A 19,754-nucleotide genomic window follows, 5' to 3' on the forward strand; every position below is an offset into this window, starting at 1 on the left:
TGGTGGTGGGGGGTGGGAGGGTTGCAGGTTAGTAGCAGCTATTGATGATTTCAGAGCTCCAGGAACTGGAGCTGTAATAGGAGATGCCTGGCCACTCATCCCACTGCTCCAAATAGGAGGCAAAGGTGACTTTCAGGAAGTTCATCACGGACACACACACACACACACGCACAATTTCATGATACACATGCATGCACCCGGTGAACTGCGAAGTGCTCAGAATAATTGAAGGGGATTGTGTGTGTTTTAGAGGGAGCTGAAGGTCAGAGTGAGTGAAGAGCGGATTTTGGAAGGTGAAGGAGGCAGAATGAGTTTAAGGATTACTGAGGTGACTTGGACTCTGCAGCTGCTTCTGCTACGGGGGCCGTTCTGACAAAAGACCCCCCTGAATTACTGGGAACATAATGAAATGTCCTTGCGTAGGGAGAAAGACAACACTGTGTTTCACTCCTCACATTTTTTTCCTCCTCCCCGACTCTGATTATTGGGCAGGAAAGAGGAAAAAAAAAGTTCTGCGTCTTGTCATTTCTTCTTTTATTTTCCCTGTAGAAGAATGAATCTTATCTGTAAATGGACCCTCCCCCCTCTTTTTCTATCGCCTTGCCAAAGCCTTCATTTGACAGAAGGAGCATCTGTCCTTTGCTCCAAACTGCAGTCAATCTTCCTCTGTATTCATAAAGCATGTTTGTTCACAATAAATCCTGAATGATTCAGGATAGTGGCTGAAGGTCACTGTGCTGCACCAGGCTTCACTTCAGTCAACCAAAACAGAGGATCACTTGGTTTGTACAAGCTAGTACTGAATATGGTATACTTATAAACTGTACCTGTTAAGTATTGGACTTATTGAGAGAGATCAAACAGTGGTCAGCTGGGTTAAAGAGCAGCCAGAAGATTTGACATGTTCTAAAACAGGAGCACATCGGGTCTGGAGGTAGAGCAGGTCGTCCACTAAATGGGAGGTCGGTGGTTCGATTCGCGGCTCCACCAGTCTGCATGTCAAAGTGTCCTTGGGCAAGATACCAAGTCCCGAATTGCCCCCAATGCATCACTGGTATGTGAGTGTGCATGATAAAAAAGTGCAGGATGAATAGAAGATGTCCTGCATGAATAGTGTCGAGTTTAAATCGCTTTGAGTAGTCGATAAGACTAGAAATTAGCCGTATAAGTTCAGTCCATTTACCATGTCATTAAAGGTCCATGAGTGGATTTTACACAAGGTCAGAGGTCTGGAACAATCTGAGTGCAACACAGAGAAATTGAAAAAGAAATTAAAATAAGTAAATGTGACAGAAACATTTCTAACTTCAACAGTGCTTCATATGACCTCATAAAGAGTGTTAGTGTGTTAGTGTTATTCTAACTCCAACAGTACCCTCTCTGTGACCTTCAAGCCCTTTTATTTCTACTGAAGATGTTAATCTTTAAAGTCTTTCAACCTTTTTTTGAAGGCCGAGTCATTTTCCCAGAAGAGCTGACCACGTTCTGCAAACTTTAATCAAAATGGTGGAGATGTGCTGTGATTGCTGGGGACTACTGCAGGCAGCAGGACTGTGTGTGTGGGATTGAGTGTTAATAAGGTAGGAGTAGAGAGCGTCTCACTGCAGCGATCTCAATGGGGAGTTGTTCCAGCACCGGCTTTGGTCAAGGCTGGTGCTGCGGGGGCCATAATGCAGATTAGATTATGATTGTTTGGGTTAGGGCGAGCAGTCGTATTTCAATAGACACGGCTTACTCTGTTTGTCCATTCTGGTCATCTCCATCCATTCTCCTTTCCAAAGCTGAAAGCTTCTCCAAGATGTGACCCATATTGCGATTTATGACCACAGTCTGAGCGTTAACAGCTCTGTCTATTGCCACAGACAGGGTGTTGACAGCTCCTTTCAAGGTGGTTCCCAATTTGCAGTTCACAATCACAGTCTGAGCGCTCACAGCTTTACTCATTCCATCAATTATGTCGGGCAGCGTGGGGGTTTGGGCTGCCGTCACCCTCCTCTGAATTTCCCGATACACCAGGGCAATGCCTAATCCAATCAGCAGAAAGCCTGATATCACAGTTCCGAATATATAGAGATCTTCGATGTCCTCAACGGAAAGAATCGCCAGGCACACGACCCTCCACTGCTCCCAGGAGTCCCTCATGTAGCCAGCGGCGAACGTTCCGCCTGGGCAGACAGGTTCCCCCAAACCCGGGCTTCTTGTTGTTATGCATCTTCCAGTCCACACCTAAAGCAGCACTACACCCTCCGTCATAAGACAGAGCAATCAACCAACAATCAGATACCAGTGATTTAACTGTTCCCAGAGCCAGTGCAGAAATGTAAACTTTGTCCTGACAAAGGACACTGGAGGTCATTAAACTTGTTTGTCTCTCAGGGTACTGTTCAATCAATGTTATGGCACTGTGTCTATTGGACTATGAGATACTGAAGTCAAAGTTACTTCTATTTCTTCCCTGTAATAAAAATGAGAGATTAGAAGAATTGTTGCAGGAAAATGTAGACATGCCTTTTTTACTTTCACTTATCTGCCTCCCAAAAGCTCTTTTTAGGATCAAATGTGGTTGTATTGCACCTTTTCTTTTTCAGAATCCTGATGTTAATAGGTGCAGTCAAGGTTTGTCTCAAATGTTAATTATTTATAAACACATCATAACCAGTTATTACCATAAGAAACCACTGTATGTACAGCAGCAGTCAAGAATCTGATGTGCACATGTTTCTCATCACACAGTACAAAGAGAGATTACAACAGAGCTTAATCGCTCATGTTGCTCATATTGAAAAAGATGATTGTTATGTTGATTGACAGCTGGCTGGTGTATCATGCTATCCCTTAACCTTATCAGCCATTTCTAATTCGAGTCAGCTCAACCTTCACTCATCACTAATCATATCACTATTCATGCCTTCAGCAAAAGAAAGTCTTGTCATTCCATGAGAGTGCAGTCCTCTAAAAGTAAGTGAGAAATAGTTTAAAATGACACATTAAATAATAAATTATACAATAAATAAAGTTAGGTACCAAAGTGGGCAAAATGCATGCCATGCAATTTACATTGCACCATTTAAGATCAAATGAAATCAAGTTTATTTATAAAGCACATTTAAAACAACCAGAGTTGACCAAAGTGCTGTACAATAAAACACCAAGAAACAACATGAGATGGGAACAGCCAAAAGGAAACAAAAGCGAGGAGATGGTGTTTGAGACAGCTCCAGTGAAACCCTGATGATTCCCCTTGGCCTTGAACAAAGGACAGTCTGCAGCAGCTGCTCTGAGGATCTGAGAGATCTGGGGATGCAAAAGGGGCAGAGGAGCTCAGAGATGTACAAGGGTGCCAGACCATGTAAAACCTTAAAAACCTTAAAAATAATCCAGCCGGGAGAAATGAAGGTGTTTATGACAATGAGAGGATTTACAGTTTATGTTACACTATTTCATACACTGTAAACACACTGCACATATTGACAGTGAGAAGATCTTAGAGACATAAATAAACCACTCTCCACTACCCTTAAGCGTTTCAGCAACACAGTGTGTTGCAAAGCTTTACATCTGCTGCTTTTGATCACCGTGCACCTACATTTAATCAAACATCTGACCGCTGTTATAACATGCAGCAGAGTTTGACAGAGTGACAGACCTGGAAGAAAATGAACCTTTTTACTACAGCAGTCTGACAATTACCAACTGCTGTTTACGACACAGCTTTAATTAGAATCAGCTGGTTTCTGCTTACAGTATTCATGGTCAGAACGTGCCTTGTTTTTGTGTCTTATTATCTGTTTACAACAGAATGATATTATAACAGAAGTTGGCCTTTTAAAACATATGATAATACAGTACTTCAGAGTAAAAGTGGAGGCTCATTTGCTTAGTTACACTGTCACATTCAGTCCAGATTTGCAAGACGTGGGCTTAATATTGTAACAAGTGGGCTTGGATATGTATTGTATTGATATAATTGCATTGTTGTATTTTATGTTTTAGTCGTTTTTTGTGAAATAATACATTATTACATAATTATTTTGTTTTTATAATATATAATTAATGTATTGTCTTAATGTATGCTTCTGGGGTAATGCTAATTTTTTGATCTTTTAATAAATCTTTTTTTTTTTCAATATTATGAAAAATATTGCATATGTTGGGAAATCGAGATTTTTGATATTATCAATTATCAGACCCTTCCTGGCAACAAGCGACTTACTCGGTGCCAAAGATTGTGTTTTCGATCTGATATCTGTGGGGTACATGGTGTTACCAGATCAAGTACGCTGGGTAAAATGGTCAGGAAGGGATTTTTAACTTGTATTTACTGTAGCCAGCAATAGCAACCAGAAGCTGAAGGAACCAATGAAAAAAAGGGGCTGGCCAAGTTTAACTGAAATCCTCTCCACCATGCCCTCGCTCATCTCTGCCCTCACCACAAAGGAAACGGATTTGCGAGTAATTAAAAACGCGAGTGTCTGGATGTTGGCCAACTTCATGTACTATTCATGCAGATTAATACATATTTGTCGTTGCCTGTGGGGGCTGAAAGGCATCTGTCTGTGACATTAAACATTCATGAGCGTGCAGGACATAGAGAGAAAGAGCCGTTCAGCAGCTCCCCCTCATATCAGCACACATCTTAATGGAGCGCATTAAGCCAGAATGGCCAAACAGGGAATTTCACAATGACAGTGACATTCATCACACCTGTTTTAAACGAAAAATCTCCCCTCAGATCCTCTTTCTCTGTTAGATGCTATCAGCCTGTTGTTCAGTGCAAGAGTTGTGCTACAGGTTACTTTCTGTTCCACTCGCTTTACCTCTGTGACACTGGATTTTTAACAAACCAGAGCCTTTATATGTGCATGGATGTTTAACATGAAGACAGTTGGGCAGGACAGGTGGGTATCTGCTCTGCATGGTGGTCACTGTGCTGGAGAGGTTATATTCCTTCTCCTTTGCTCCAGATTTCTCCCTGGACCAGTCTGCCAGTCAGGTGTCAGTGTGTGGGAAGGCTTGTCTCTGCGTAAAGTGGTTTCTATGGTCATTCTTGCACATACAGCTCCATATTTAGCTGCTATCAAAATATACAATATATGTATTTTTTACAGCCAAACAGTCAGCCAATCAGAAGAGAGGCTCAGATTTTGATTGGCTCACTGACCTGTCGTTACTAGAGCTCCAGAGAGAAGCCTGAGAGAGGAGATGTAAAACCACACTGAAATGGTTTTTGGTTCTTAAAACCACAAATATGTCTTCTGATGGAGATGAACACTTCAGATAAAACAGGGTTCATAGAAAATCACAGGTCAGTAATGCAGTGCATATGTTTCAAGATGATATTATTATTATTATTATTATTATTACAAATTTTATATATATTTTCCCCAAATTTCAACCTCCCATTTTGACGTTTTTGAAGCCTCAGGGGTGTGAAGAATTAGTAGCTCCACATCATGAGTGTGTAACATCTGACCCAAGGGAAAACTTTAACTCATCCTCAACTTTGTAGCTGGGCTGAAAAGATTCCATCATTAGATGGCTTCTGTTGGTTCATGTGGTTCCTGTGTATTTCGTTACATGTTGGACAATCATGTAATTGCACATTTCCTAGCATCCTGAACCATATGATGTGTGAAGTGGGTGCAGAATTTCCTGCATGCCTGCACCATGACACATCTGCTGGCACTATTTTGTTTATTTACAACCTTTACATTTTACTGCATGGAGGCAGTGTACACAGTGAAAAGGTTAAAAATGTGTCTTCACATGACGACTCTCTGTGGCAGCTCTGCAGAACACTTGTGGTTGACACACAGATGATCTCAAAAACGCATGGTAGTGATGTACATCTGGAGCATGATGCTATTTTTATGTCAGTCTTTCACCTGTCAAGGGTTGACAATAATGCAGTGTTTTATGAATGACCCCTGCTGTGTGTATGTGTCTGTAGGTGGCTGGAGTGGGTGGGGTCAGTGGGCGCAGTGCAGCAGCGAATGCGGCGGCGGGATTCAAACCCGGACCAGGACCTGTCAGTCACCTCCGGAGGAGTCATACCTGTGTGAGGGTGTGCTGGAGGAGGGCCGGCCGTGCAACTCACAGCCCTGCACCGGTGAGCTGTTCAGTGTGTGTGTGTGTGTGTGTGTATGTGTGTGCATTCATTTTTGTATACATCCATTTCTATCAGCGAGTGCCCTTCTGACACTTTGTGGTGAAATGAGCGTGTGGTGTGTGCACAGTGTGTGTTTACTGCTATCTTTTTTTTCCTTTACATCCTGGATCATCTGCTTGTGTATCCATCCTCTATAAGTCAGTGCTTTGACTTAAGGAGTGCATGTTGGAAAGGGGACTTTGATCGATGAAAAATAACAAAGACATGGTCAGGAGACCATGCATGCACAGTATGTCAAAATCACTACACCCACAAATGGCTGAAGGGACACAGAAAATCAACATGAGCACCATTAAGTAAAAGCTATTTACCAAGGACAGACGACAGAGCTCTCTACATTTGTGAATAACTAGGTTTCTACATTTCAGTCAGACAAACAGCTCAAACAGCAGATTGTAATTAGAGTGTTTTTTCAGTCAGTTGAGCCATCTGAGGCATTTTATATAAATAAACATGGTCATTACTACAGCAGCTTAAAACATCAAATAAGAACTTTCCACATCTACAGCACATCAACACCGACAGCACAACAGAAGTCCCAAGTTTGGCTGATGCTGTTTTGGGTGACCAATCACGTCACGGTTGTGTCCCAGATATAAGCCATTAATGAAGGAGCTCTGGTTGCTAACCCCCCAACCCCACCCCCACCCCCACCCCAATCCACCCCACCCTTCCGACCTTGCCTCAACCCCCCCCCCCCCCCCCCCCCCCCCCCCCCCCCCCCTTTAGGCAAAGGTCGCCATCTCTCTCGCAGCCAATCGCTTCGCTCGGTGGACAGCCGCAAGCGTGATGACGTAGACAAGCCCCGCAGCGGACAGCAGAGCCCTCAGACAGGTAAGACAACAGGACGCAGAGGGATCCCATGCATCAGTCACAGTAGCAGCTTGGGTGACCACCACACTTGTACAGTACATTCAAACACCACAACCACCAGCTCAGGAGCTGCACTCACGTTTAAAACACACATCTATCAAAATCTCCCAAAGTAGTGCCTTGTCCACAGTGGACTGATTCCAACATGGACCCTGACTGAACATAGTGAAACTGTATTTTATGTGAGGTCATCACAGCACACTGTGCCCTGTTTGTAAAACACTGAATCAAATGGAGTCCTCCCTCTCTGTTACACTGATACTCCACCCAAAATCAATCATAGCAGGCTCTCAACACTCAGTAGGCCGATAGAAACAAGTTCAACAAACTGCGACAATGTTTATTCACCACTAGTTGGATACCAGTCTCAGGTTGGCGTGGTAAGAAGATGAGCCTAGCTTAGTGATAATGACTAGAAGCAGGGAGAGACTGTCTAGAAATACACTTGCCAGCACCTCAACAGCTCAATGATGAAAACCTTGTATCGGAAACAATAAACCAGAGACTTCTCCTGCTCTTGTTTGTTAAATACAGTTTTAGTCGAGGATGATGAACACGACAACCTCCCTGTGAGAACAAGACTCCAGCAACTCACTGCACCTGGCAGGTGGCGGTCCAAAGCACAATGTCTCAAGCACCTGGGATATGGGGCGTGTCCACGTCACTTTTGCTATTTTAATGGCAGGATAAACAGTCACCGCACAAGGCTCATGGTTCAAGAGGATTATACTTAGCCCCTATTATTCAAGGGAGTGATTTGGCATAAGATGCAACAAACCAATCAGACCTCCATCTCCCATTCCCTTTAAAAGCCAGACACACTTGCACCTTGGTGGGCTGCTGTTCCAATGCCGCAGTGTTCTTCAACCAGATTGTGTTTGTGGTGAGTTGATTACATATTGTGACTGACCAGTGAGCCCAGCCCTGACACACGCAGCAGCTCTGTGCACCCGGAGGGGCGAGGACGGGCTGAGCGAATCAATACGCTTCACACTGCTCTACAAAGAAGCAACGGCACATGTAAAGTTAGTGAACAAATAACATCTTTTATGTTATAAGTGGAAAATATTACAGGTTATTATGAAACTGTGCTGGACAGATTTAGTCTAGGTGAAGCACTGTGGCACACTCTGCTTGTGCTTAACAGGAAGTGTGTGGATGCTGTGCCAAGTGTAGGTGAATATTACTCACTGAAATGCTGTGCCACTGACTTCAGACAAGGTGTTTGTTGGTCAGTTGGTCAATCACTTTCTGTTGCATCAAGATAACAATGTGCTAACAATGTGCTGGACCACACCTCATTTTCAGACCAACACGCCCATGGGTACTCAGATGGGTGCAAGTGTATTTGCTATTTAACCAACGTAGGCACTGCACAACTGCGTCAGCCAGAAACTAGCAAAGACATTTGCGTTGCGCTTTGCACCAGGTGTAATGTGGGGTTCATTTAGTTGTTTTTCCTAAGTACAGATTAAAGAAATAAGATGCATGATACCTGGGGAATTTAAGTTATGTTGGTAGGTGCATTTTTTAACTTTGGAGAACAACAAACAGTTTCCTCCCATTACGCTAAGCTAGTTAGGCTAATCACTTCCCGGCTCTAGCTCCGTACTAAATGCACAGAGAGAAGAGTTTTATTTATCTGCTTATCTCACTCTTGAACAGACAGTGAATAAATGCATTGTCCAAAAAGTTGAACTCTTAAAGTAACACTTGTGGTTAGTTTCTTGAAAGAGATACGAGGCTGTGATCAGCTTCAATTTTCAAACCTACAGGGGATGAAGGTTTGATACGACAAAGACAGACTTTGGGTGGAGTATTACTCTGATTTGCTAATCGATTCCTCACCTCCTCTTTGGTTTTCTTCCCTTTTTCTTCTGGCTGCCTTTGTTCCCTTATTGGTCAAATTACTTGGCAGTCATGACCAGTGATACGATGACTGACATATCCTAAGCCAGTGGCATTCACTTCTCCTGGAAGTCAATGCAGGGGATATGGCATCAGAGCCCCACAGATGGAGAACAGAAGCTGGGGTCCATTTCAGGGGTGGCCGCCTTCGAAGGACACAGTGTGTGAAGTTGGACAGAGCATTAGATGGCCGGGCCTGTGTCTCCTTCCAAAAGAAATGGCTCACAGAGGATTTAGCATGTTGCTGTCATTCTCATGCAATGGTTTGAAATACTGAGAACCATCACGGGCCATTTGTAATGTCTGCAAAAGAAGGCTCCATTAATCAGCCACGTTCATTAATCAGCCAGCCTTTGGAATGGGACAGCGTCATCTACCTGTCAGGAAGTATTAGGCCTCTGAAGGAGGCAGCCCCTGAAATGTGGCACAGCTAAAATCTAGCCTTTATCACACCACACCCCTTCCTCTTTTGGCCACAGAGGCTGCGTCCTGCATGATAATTAGTTATGGCCCTCTCCTTTCCTTTTCCTCCTCTTTCTCCCTCCCTGTCCACCTATCCTCTCCCACCCCTTCCTCCCCAGTAGACTCAGCTTCAGGTGAGGAGTGGTCAGCGTGGAGTGTGTGTTCTGCCACGTGTGGGGAGGGCTGGCAGAGTCGCACTCGTTTCTGCGTGTCCTCCTCCTACAGCACCCAGTGTAGTGGGCCACTGCGAGAGCAGAGACCTTGCAACAACTCTGCGGTTTGTCCAGGTAAGCCCCCTCAGTCGCCCTGTTGTGCCACCGCCATGCGCTCGCTCAGCCCTCTCCTGGACCCCTGCCTCACCCATATAAGACCCACCTGACTCCCTTCCTCAGGCACTTGGCAAACCTGTGGCACCTGGATTTCTACCCTCACCCTATGGAAAAGGCTTTGCCTGCAGTTTAGAATGATTCCCACTGTGATAACAGAAACTTCATCATGATCTCAGGCTCTCCTACACCCAGACAGGAAGGGAGACTCCTCAACTCAGAAAACAATATTACCACAGAACAATGGATTGGCATAGATGATGCCAGTAAAACCAAACAGTAACTGATACAAAGCAGTGTGAAATTCTCTTGTGTTGTTCAGGTGTGTTAAGGGAGTCTGTGTTTGTCCGTCTACAAATCATACCCTAGCTGCTTTGATTGCAGTGCACGGTGCTTGGGACGAGTGGTCACCGTGGAGTTTGTGTTCATCGACCTGCGGCCGAGGTTACAGGTCCCGGACACGAACCTGCACCCCCCCTCAGTTCGGGGGAGATCCCTGCGAGGGCCCAGAGAAGCAGACCAAATTCTGCAACATAGCTGTCTGTCCAGGTGAGCAACACACTGATCACAAAGACTTACAATCTCACAAACATTCAAAGCATGCACAGTAACAAGTGATGCTGAAAGGAGTCAGTATGCTTCAAAAGAGTGTGGAACAGCAGCTGAACCCCGAACACCTTTGTATCGGTGGATCTGCATCCAACAAGACCTACAATCTGACAAATCACACCCATTTCACGCCACAGACAGAGCTGGAATAAAAATCAGCCCAGGACTTAGACTGAGACTGGTCCACCAACACACACTTACACACACCATCGCACACAGCCCAGGCCTGTACAACAACCATGCAGGAAACACAGATTAAAGTAACTGTGATGATTTGTAGAACAATACAGGAAATAGGAACAACAGTTTATAAGTTATATTTAGACCATTTTGTAATTTTATAATCTAATTATGTACACAATTCAATTACTTACTCAATGTAGTCTCAAATGTAACTCTGTAACTAAAGGTTAGTTCAGAGAGAGATTAGAGTTCAGACTGGGCAGTGCAGCAGCAAATACAGCAGCAGACATATCTGAGGTTTTTTTCTTTCACTGGATGTTTCCAGAAACCAGAGCAGAGAACAAAGCTTGAACTCACTGTGCTGTTCTGCTCCTCCAACTAATACTAACACAACTATTTGAAGCATTTTGGATTTTCAGGATTTTAACTTCTTTTCTTTGAGCTTTTCACCCAGACATTTTTTTTAAAAATTTTGTTATTCATGTACAGTAGCTAAGTTAACAGTCCACTGGCGCTTCAGTGTTCTAACCATGATAAAGATACCAACACATGAACGTGTGGGCGGAGCTGCAAGATTGGATGGAGAGTAGTTAGACAGGGAGACAGATGTGAGGGAGATGATGGCCACTTAGATCCAGTGTGGCTGTGCAGCCTGCTTCACTGCACAGCCTCATCTGTCTCTCTATCGGAAAAAAATATTTATCTGATTTTATGTGAATTATTACATATGGTGGGGGAAAAAATGTAAATTTACATTATTGAATATTGGCCCATTCCCAACAGAGATGTCCAGCTGTAATCTTTGTTGCTGCTGATGGTGTTGTCCACTCCTGTATCCTGGATCAGATTCAGGCTCAAACATGTACAGGTTCCTTTTCCAAATCAAATAACTTTGTGTTACTTAGTTTTACAGTTTGTTTTCAGAACCTCCATATCGCTAACACTGGCTGCATCTTGGCTGCTGTTTCTGATCTGCTGTGAAAAAACAAGTGTGTATGTTCACACCAGCTGCATGTCTGCTTCTGGCAGCTCTGTCTGTGTACTTAGAGTTTTCAGGATTTTTAATTAATTAATTTCAGATTCATTTTTGACAGACCATGTCTGTAAAATGCCACTGTCTCCACATGCAGGTGCTAAAATGTTTAAAAAACATATATTTATATTTATTTTATGTCTATGACATGTTCAGATTCAGCCTAGACAATTAGAATTCCCATAAAGGGACCAATCAAGTATTTTTTATCTTTATTATCTTTATTTTTAGAGACTATAGTGGAAGGTGTCAGTTGTATGATATCTTACAGTTTTTGCTGCAAGACGTGCTCATCACACATGAAACATAGATTTAATCTGTTAACGTGCGCAGAAATGAAAAACAAGACGTTCTGCAGCCTTCATGCACACGCAAAGCATCCAGTGTGTCAGAGGCCTAAGAGGATGAGGTTGCACTGCCCCTCAGCAGGCTTCCAGTTGTTCTGCCAAACAGAGGAAAGTGGGCTTTTACGGAGGCCTGAGCAAATATTACCTGTTTCAGTCTCAACTGTGGGGCTGCATAATGGGCAGTTTGAGATCTCTGAACTGTGAAGCATGCAGAGCTCCAGAGTCCCAGAATGAAAATATAGAGCTGGAAATGAGCATAACAGGTCCCCTGTAACCCGGGAATATACTTACAGCATCCATGTGGTCACAAGGTTGTGTATGTTGTCACCTTCACCGTCGTCTGGTTCATTTGAAACATACTGACTCCTTGAAGCTCACATTTACAGTATGTTAGCAAAAATTAATGGATTAGCAAAACATTAAAGTGTGTAATGTACATCATCATGTGGATCTGGATATAGTTGTTGATTTGTCATTTAGTGTTACAAAGGAACACAGGAAGATTTGATTTGTCTAATTAGAAATCTTCAACATAAAACATGATGTGGATCCATATTTATTTATGAATACTTGTATTAGTATATTTGTGTTAGTATAGAACTCATAATACACCAAACTAACATATCTTTGTTCCTGTCCTGTGCTGTTTTCCTGCTTGTCGTTGCCCTTGGCCCTCCTCAGTGGACGGAGTGTGGAATGAGTGGTCCAGCTGGAGCTCCTGCTCCGCCTCCTGCTCTAACGGGACCATGCAGAGAACCAGGGAGTGTAACGGCCCCTCGTACGGAGGCTCAGAGTGCAGGGGGGAGTGGCTGGAGACCGTCGACTGCTTCCTTGGGGAGTGTCCAGGTATGAAAGAAGAGAGCTTTCCACTGCAGGCATAATACAAACGGCTGTGTCTGTGTGTGATGATGTTGATCCAACCATGCAAAGTGAAGTGATGTGATTCGTTGAGAAAAAAAATTACACTATTTTTCCTAAATTTCCTATCTCAAATTTTTAGATTTTAATCCTCAAAGAATTTCTGAGGTTTTTCTTGCAAATTATGGTTCCATTTATTTCATACAATGCAATTACAGTATGCAAAGCCTATTCACTGCTCAGACATAAGGTTGAGATCCCTTGAGGAATATAACCAAATCCCACCACATTCATTTATTCACAGGTAGCATTCAAACATCATGAGATAAAAAAATAACCACATCACATTACTTCTTAAAGGTGATTAGTTACTGTATAAAGCATCAGAACAAGTTCTTACCCTTCTGCACTGACTGAACTGTCACAAATGGTGAAATACAGAATGTGCAAAAGTTTTAGATGCTAAAGTGATGATGCACTGTGTTCTCAAGTGCACAGCAACATGTTCATTCCCAAATACACTGTAACCTCTAATTTTGTCATTAATGTGGCAGACCCTCCACACAAACACGCAAACAAAGTGAGAGTGGGTAGGGGGAGGGTTTAGGGGCTCCTGTCTCTCCGTGTAATCCCAGACTGACTCCATGATGTTGAGATCAGGGCTCTGTGGGGGCCAGACCATCTGTCGTAGGACCCCGCAGGTGTCTAGGGAAAAGGGAAGCAACAACTGCCGATGTGGTCTGGCAAGCAACAACATGTATTGTTAAGTGAACCTGAAAGTGCCTAAAACGTTAAACACAGAGCTATAGATGACATTAATCGAAGCTCATGTTCTTGCTGTTCATGATGCTGACTGTGTGTGTGCAGGGTCTACCTAATAATGAACTCCACAAGAAGTATGATATGTCAGATAATGCCCAGGCCTGGCCCCTACAGAGCTGCTTTTTGTCCTTGCTTGATGATGCTAAAGTATTCAGTTGTAATTTTCCGTTAATAGTGTGGTTATGAGTCTCTCCTGTGTCTCCCACTCTTCTTCCTGCAGCCTGTCGCAGGTCACCACAACTCCACGTTTACTACAATCTCAGAGACTTTATTACATAACTCCTATTTTACTTACTCGTGTTTCATACTGATTTAAATTAATGAATGTGTTTTCTGCCTTCCAGACTGCCACCGGTTTCCATTAATTTCAGAATGCCATGAATTATCAATGAACCGCGTTAAACAAATTCCAACGCTCTGCAATTTAGTTTAATGCTCAGGGGAAATAAATAGAAACCCACGGAACTTTTGAAAATCCAACACAGCACACTGTGTTTTGAAAAATGATCTGCAGTAACGTAAAGTATACATGATGTGTATTGTATTTTTGTATTTGTATTGAATGGACTGAATATAGATCATGAATGTGTGTGTTTCATTTCCTTTTCAGTGGATGGCAAGTGGCAGCCGTGGTCTCTGTGGTCGGGCTGTTCTAAAACCTGCGGAGGGGGCAGCCAGCAGAGAAACAGGATTTGTTATGGGCCCTTTTTTGGGGGTCAGCCTTGTCCTGGAGAGCGAGAGGAGGTCCAGCGCTGTAATGAAAAGAGATGTCCAGGTCAGCACATGGAAACAGAGGTCGAAAAATTACATCAGGCACAGAAAACTGTGTTACTTTAGAAAGGATTTTGACCCCCCGTGCTGTGACAAACATTTACAGTGCATCCGGACAGTATTCACAGCGCTTCACTTTTATGTTACAGCCTTATTCCAAAATGGATTCAATTCATTTTTTTACCTCAAAATTCTACACACAATACCCCATAATGACAATGTGAAAAAAGTTTGCTTGAAATTTTTGCAAATTTGTTAAAAATTAAAAAACAAAATCTCACTTGTACATGACTATTCACAGCCTTTGCTGTGACACTCAAAATTGAGCTCAGATGCATCCTGTTTCCATTGATCATCCTTCAGATGTTTCTACAACTTGATCGGAGTCCACCTGTGGTAAATTCAGTTGATTGGACATGATTTGGAAAGGCACACACCTGTCTATATAATGTCCCATAGTTGACAGTGCATGTCAGAGCACAAACCAAGCCACGAAGTCCAAGGAATTGTCTGTAGACCTCCGAGACAGGATTGTATCGAGGCACAGATCTGGGGAAGGGTACAGAAAAATTTCTGCAGCATTGAAGGTCCCAGTGAGCACAGTGGCCTCCATCATCCGGAAATGGAAGAAGTTTGGAACCACCAGGACTCTTCCTAGAGCTGGCCACCCGGCCAATCTGAGCGATCGGGGCAGAAGAGCCTTAGTCAGGGAGGTGACCAAGAACCCAATGGTCACTCTGACAGTGCTCCAGCGTTGCTCTGTGGAGAGAGGAGAACCTTCCAGAAGGACAACCATTTCTGCAGCACTCCACCAGTCAAGCCTGTATGTTAGAGTGGCCAGACAGAAGCCACTCCTCAGTAAAAGGCACACGAGCCCAGACTTGAACCCAACTGAACATCTCCGGAGAGATCTGAAAATGGCTGTGCACCAACGCTCCCCATCCAACCTGATGGAGTTTGAGAGGTTCTGCAAAGAAGAATGGGAGAAACTGCCCAAAAATAGGTTTGCCAAGCTTGTAGCATCATACTCAAAAAGACTTGAGGCTGTAATTGCTGCTGAAGGTGCTTCAACAAAGTACCGAACAAAGGCTGTGAATACTTATGTACATGTTATATTTTTGTTTTTTATTTTTAATAAATTTACAAATGTTTCAAGCAAGCTTTTTTCACGTTGTCATTATGGGGTATTGTGTGTAGAGTTTTGAGGTAAAAATGAATTGAATCCATTTTGGAATAAGGCTGTAACATAACAAAATGTGGAAAAAGTGAAGCGCTGTGAATACTTTCCGGATGCACTGTACATGCTGCAGGTCTGTGAAACTCAGTTATACTTATGTTAACAGAACCTCATGAAATATGTGGCGAGGACAATTTCTCCAATGTTGTATGGAAGATGACTCCAGCTGGGGACACAGCGGCAGTACGCTGTCCTCCCAATGCCATGGGTGAGCTCACACCAGATCTATACATATACATGTTACCATGCATAAGATCCAAATATCCACTGGTGGTGTTAGGAGTAGATTACAATCACAGTTTGCTCATACAGAGCCCTTTCTGCATGTGTCCCCACACAGGGCTCATCCTGCGCCGCTGCACCCTGGATGAAGAGGGCATCGCCTACTGGGAGAATCCCACCTACATGAAATGCATTTCCAACGACTATCGCAGCATACAAACTTTGGTGAGCATCAAGGAGTTTTTCTCCTGGCACAACCCTGAACTGAAATGATGTTTCAGTGCAACTAAGATGCAACAGGAAAGGTATTTTGTTGGAAACATAATCACAGGCTGGATTATATTTTTAAAATCACTTTGGTTAGCATTTGGGAAATATGGTAAGTTTGGTTGAATGTAAGTACACATGTTGTGTCTGAAGTTGGTGTGAACTTTTTTTCTGTACTGAACCAGACCAGGATCTTTCCCTAACGTTAAGCAAATGCTGAGTCTCGAAAACGTATGTAATTACATCCCATTAAAGAAACATTTTTGGATGTAGTTTTGTTGTATGGAAATCAAATTTTCAGAAGACAGGCTTGCACAGTAGCCTTAAAACCAAATAATCGGTTATGGCTTTTCAAATGTGTCAAGGCACTAAGCTGTGAAATTCCAATAGATTTAAAAGGTTCCATCCAGTCTAAAGGTAAATGTTCATGTGTTTCTGATTATAAAGCAGGTCTAGGTTCTGTATTAATTCTGTTAAAGTATCAAAGCCTCAGTCCACAGAGAAATGCACACAGCCTGTATTCAGAAACTGAGCCTTAAAACCAGCCGTCAGGACTTCTGCAACTTTGTGATGTCACAGCAAAGCAGTCACTGGCCTTAGCCACACCCAAAGCCCCACCCACCTGGACCCACCATCCAACCTTGCAGGATTTGGCTTCTCTGAGTGTTTATCTAACAGTCAGCCAATCAGAAGTTCTTACCGACCTGTTGTTACTAGAGCTCCAGAGAGAAGCTTGAGAGAGGAGATGTAAAACTACACTGAGATGGTTTTTGTTACAACCACAGGTTGTGAATAAAAAAACAAAATAAACAAGAAAACAACACATCCTGCCCTGAGCTGCTTCCATAAACAGAAACTTTGTGTTGATCACTAACTGTGAAAGCTAAGAGAAGCCACTTTTCTGCCCCTGTTTAGACTCGGGAACATTTGTCCAAAGCACAGCGCGGCCTCGTGGGAGATGGTGTTTCAGAGGTGATGACCAAGCTGAAGGTGACCTCCAGTGATGGGACCAGCTACAGCGGTGATCTGCTGGCCATCGTGGATGTGCTGAAGAACATGACAGAGATCTTCAGGAGGGCTTACTACAGCCCCAGCAGCGCAGACATGAGGGTGACTGGATTTATGGATTTACAAGAATTGCTGAAGTGAACAGTGTTTTTTGATTTGAATCATTCAAATAGTTATCAGTATCTTATTCCAAATTATTATTATGGCCTATTATAAAAACTAACAAAAGTCAGAGTCATCTCTAATATCTGAGTCGAAATGCAGTCACTGCTCAAGTCCGAGTCACATCACAAGTCCTGACTCGGACTCCGGACTCGAGTACTACAACACACAGTGGGATACAGTTACTGTTGCTTTGCATCCTTTCATATGACAAGAAGAAAACTACAGACAGTTACAGCCTCACCCTGTAAATACCAGAGGACCTGACCTCAGAATGTGAGGCTGATAATGTGACATGATGTGAAACATTTTCTCTTTGTTTTCCAGAACTTTGTGCAGTCAGTCAGCAACCTGCTGATGGAGGAGAACAGGGAGAGGTGGGAGGAGGCACAACTGGTTAGTATCAGGCTTTCTCTCTTAAACAGGACTCGCATCATCACCTCAACTGCAATTATGTCTTTTGTTGAACTTGGGGTACAATAATAATAACAGCAGCTGCAGAACTGATGAGTTAGACACTGCAACAAAGACGCAGGTGGACAAACTGCCCACCTGTGTCTTTTCAGACTGACAGAGGTAGACGGAGAATAGAGCTGTTGAAGGACAGAAATAGCTATAGCTAATGAGTAACCAAGTCAACGCAAACACCCACTCGTCCATCTGCTGCACTCATCCACTCATGCAACTCTTTCTTCGCCTCCAACCAGCCATCCAGCCGTTCATCTCACTCTCAGCCGTGCAGGCATCAGAACAACATTAAAAAAGCCAAAATGGTCTCATCGAAATGAGCAAATAACACATTTGTACACAAGTAGTGAGGTGTTTGCTCCCCCACCACGAAAGGCTAATTAAAATGATTATTATTGCATTATTATTGTTACCTTAACCTGTGGCAGCTCAGCTCAAGCTAAGAGCACTCTGTTTTCAAGAGAGTTTTCTTTCTTAATTAACCAGAAATGTGTGTGTTATTTAGTGTTAAGACTTTACACTGTGCACAGTTTCCAGTGTGGCTGTAGTATTTCATTTATTGAAGGTGTGTGTCCTAGCTTTCCAAGCAGCCAGAGGTGTCCCTTATTTCTTGAAGGTAAAATCAATAGTAAGTTGCGGTGACTTCAGAGTTCAGGAATTTATTACACTGGACACCGTGTCTGCTTTTAATGTTAAGTTTGAAAAAGAAAGGTGTTCTATCAAACTGCCAAAACTTCAGTCTGTAGATCCATCAGGGCCAAAGATGGATTACCAACCAGGTGAATCTGCCTCTGGGGCTCCACAGCCACAGTGGGGGGGTTGGGGGGCAATGACTCCACCTACAACATGTGCCAATCGCAGCAGTCTGTGGTAATTTCATGAATTTTACAGTTGTTTGTTAATACTCTGTGCACCACTACAACACGTAAAGTGAATGTGGTCTTAAGGCTTTTATTCATCTCTTAGTTTATATTGTGCCAAATAAAACTTAATGAATGCTTAATTAATCCACAATGCAGAGAGACAGGGAGACATGGGGCCATCTGAAATCTTATAATGGTATCACCTCGAGCAAATGGAGAATAATGTTGTCAGAGTTACAGTTACATTATGTGGTAATGATAAAAAATAATAATAATGTGATAAGGAAACTAAAAGCAGACATGATGCTTCACTGTGATGCTTTATCTGTCTTAAGAAAGTTGTTGGTCTCTGGAGCAGTTGCAGCCTGGAAGGTAGGACGACACTTTCAGTAATCTAAAACACTCTGACAGTGGTCTGCAATGACGCAGCAGCAAATGATAATACTGCATCAAAAAGCAAAGTGATGCAGCCCTTTAAAGAGCAGTGTAACACACTCGTGAACACACCCTTTTCTACACATATTGTGAAATGCATTTTATCCGACATGGAAAGCAGCACTGCAAACAAGACATAGTGTTTACAAGGCCACATCACATTTAAGACAGTTTTTTTTCTCTTTTTAGAGAGAAAATCACTGGATATTCTCTGAAAAAAGTTGATGAACTGCCAGTAAAATTATATATACATATATTATAGACAGGGCCCAGAATCAATTCATAGTATAATAAAAAGACTTTGCTTAAAATGCACTTTCCTCAATATCTTGTCAACTTAACTGAACCTAAATTTAATTTGTTGTATTTGCCTAACGTCACTGTGTAGCTCATACATTTGGGGAGTTTTTTCACTATTGTTAAACAATCCTGTCATGGGATGACCCAATAGCCGAGTGGTCAGGGTGCATATCACATGGGCGCATATGTCCGCAGTTTGACTCCCGGCCAGCCGGCCTGTTTGCTTCATGTCATTTCCCCAATTTGTGTTGCTCATTTATTTATCCTCATTTAAAACACCTGAGACTGAGAACCTGTTGAGTTCATTGCAGGTACTGTTTCCCTCAAAAGCAAGAGGAAGACCACGATGCACAAACTGTACATGTTAAAGGTCCCATATTTGACACTTTTCCAGGGTTTTTTTGATGTGTTGATCCATACCAGGATATATC

The 19,754-nt window shown here is 43.0% G+C and overlaps 1 protein-coding gene across 1 annotated transcript in view; it reads left to right on the forward strand.

Moving 5' to 3' along the window:
* Positions 1 to 19,754, forward strand: part of adgrb1a (adhesion G protein-coupled receptor B1a) — a 162,462-nt gene that overhangs the window by 70,359 nt on the left and 72,349 nt on the right. The window contains exons 4-13 of the mRNA XM_071468900.1: positions 5,951 to 6,109; positions 6,899 to 7,003; positions 9,535 to 9,699; positions 10,123 to 10,287; positions 12,592 to 12,756; positions 14,201 to 14,365; positions 15,705 to 15,806; positions 15,939 to 16,045; positions 17,003 to 17,197; positions 17,585 to 17,653. Of these exons, the coding sequence (XP_071325001.1) occupies positions 5,951 to 6,109; positions 6,899 to 7,003; positions 9,535 to 9,699; positions 10,123 to 10,287; positions 12,592 to 12,756; positions 14,201 to 14,365; positions 15,705 to 15,806; positions 15,939 to 16,045; positions 17,003 to 17,197; positions 17,585 to 17,653 (1,397 nt within the window). The remainder of the gene's footprint in view (positions 1 to 5,950; positions 6,110 to 6,898; positions 7,004 to 9,534; positions 9,700 to 10,122; positions 10,288 to 12,591; positions 12,757 to 14,200; positions 14,366 to 15,704; positions 15,807 to 15,938; positions 16,046 to 17,002; positions 17,198 to 17,584; positions 17,654 to 19,754) is intronic.

This window comes from Trachinotus anak, unplaced genomic scaffold, assembly GCF_046630095.1.
Source record: "Trachinotus anak isolate AG129_WGS33_773 ecotype Australia unplaced genomic scaffold, CSIRO_AGI_Tana_v1 ptg000032l, whole genome shotgun sequence".
Lineage (NCBI taxonomy): Eukaryota > Metazoa > Chordata > Actinopteri > Carangiformes > Carangidae > Trachinotus > Trachinotus anak.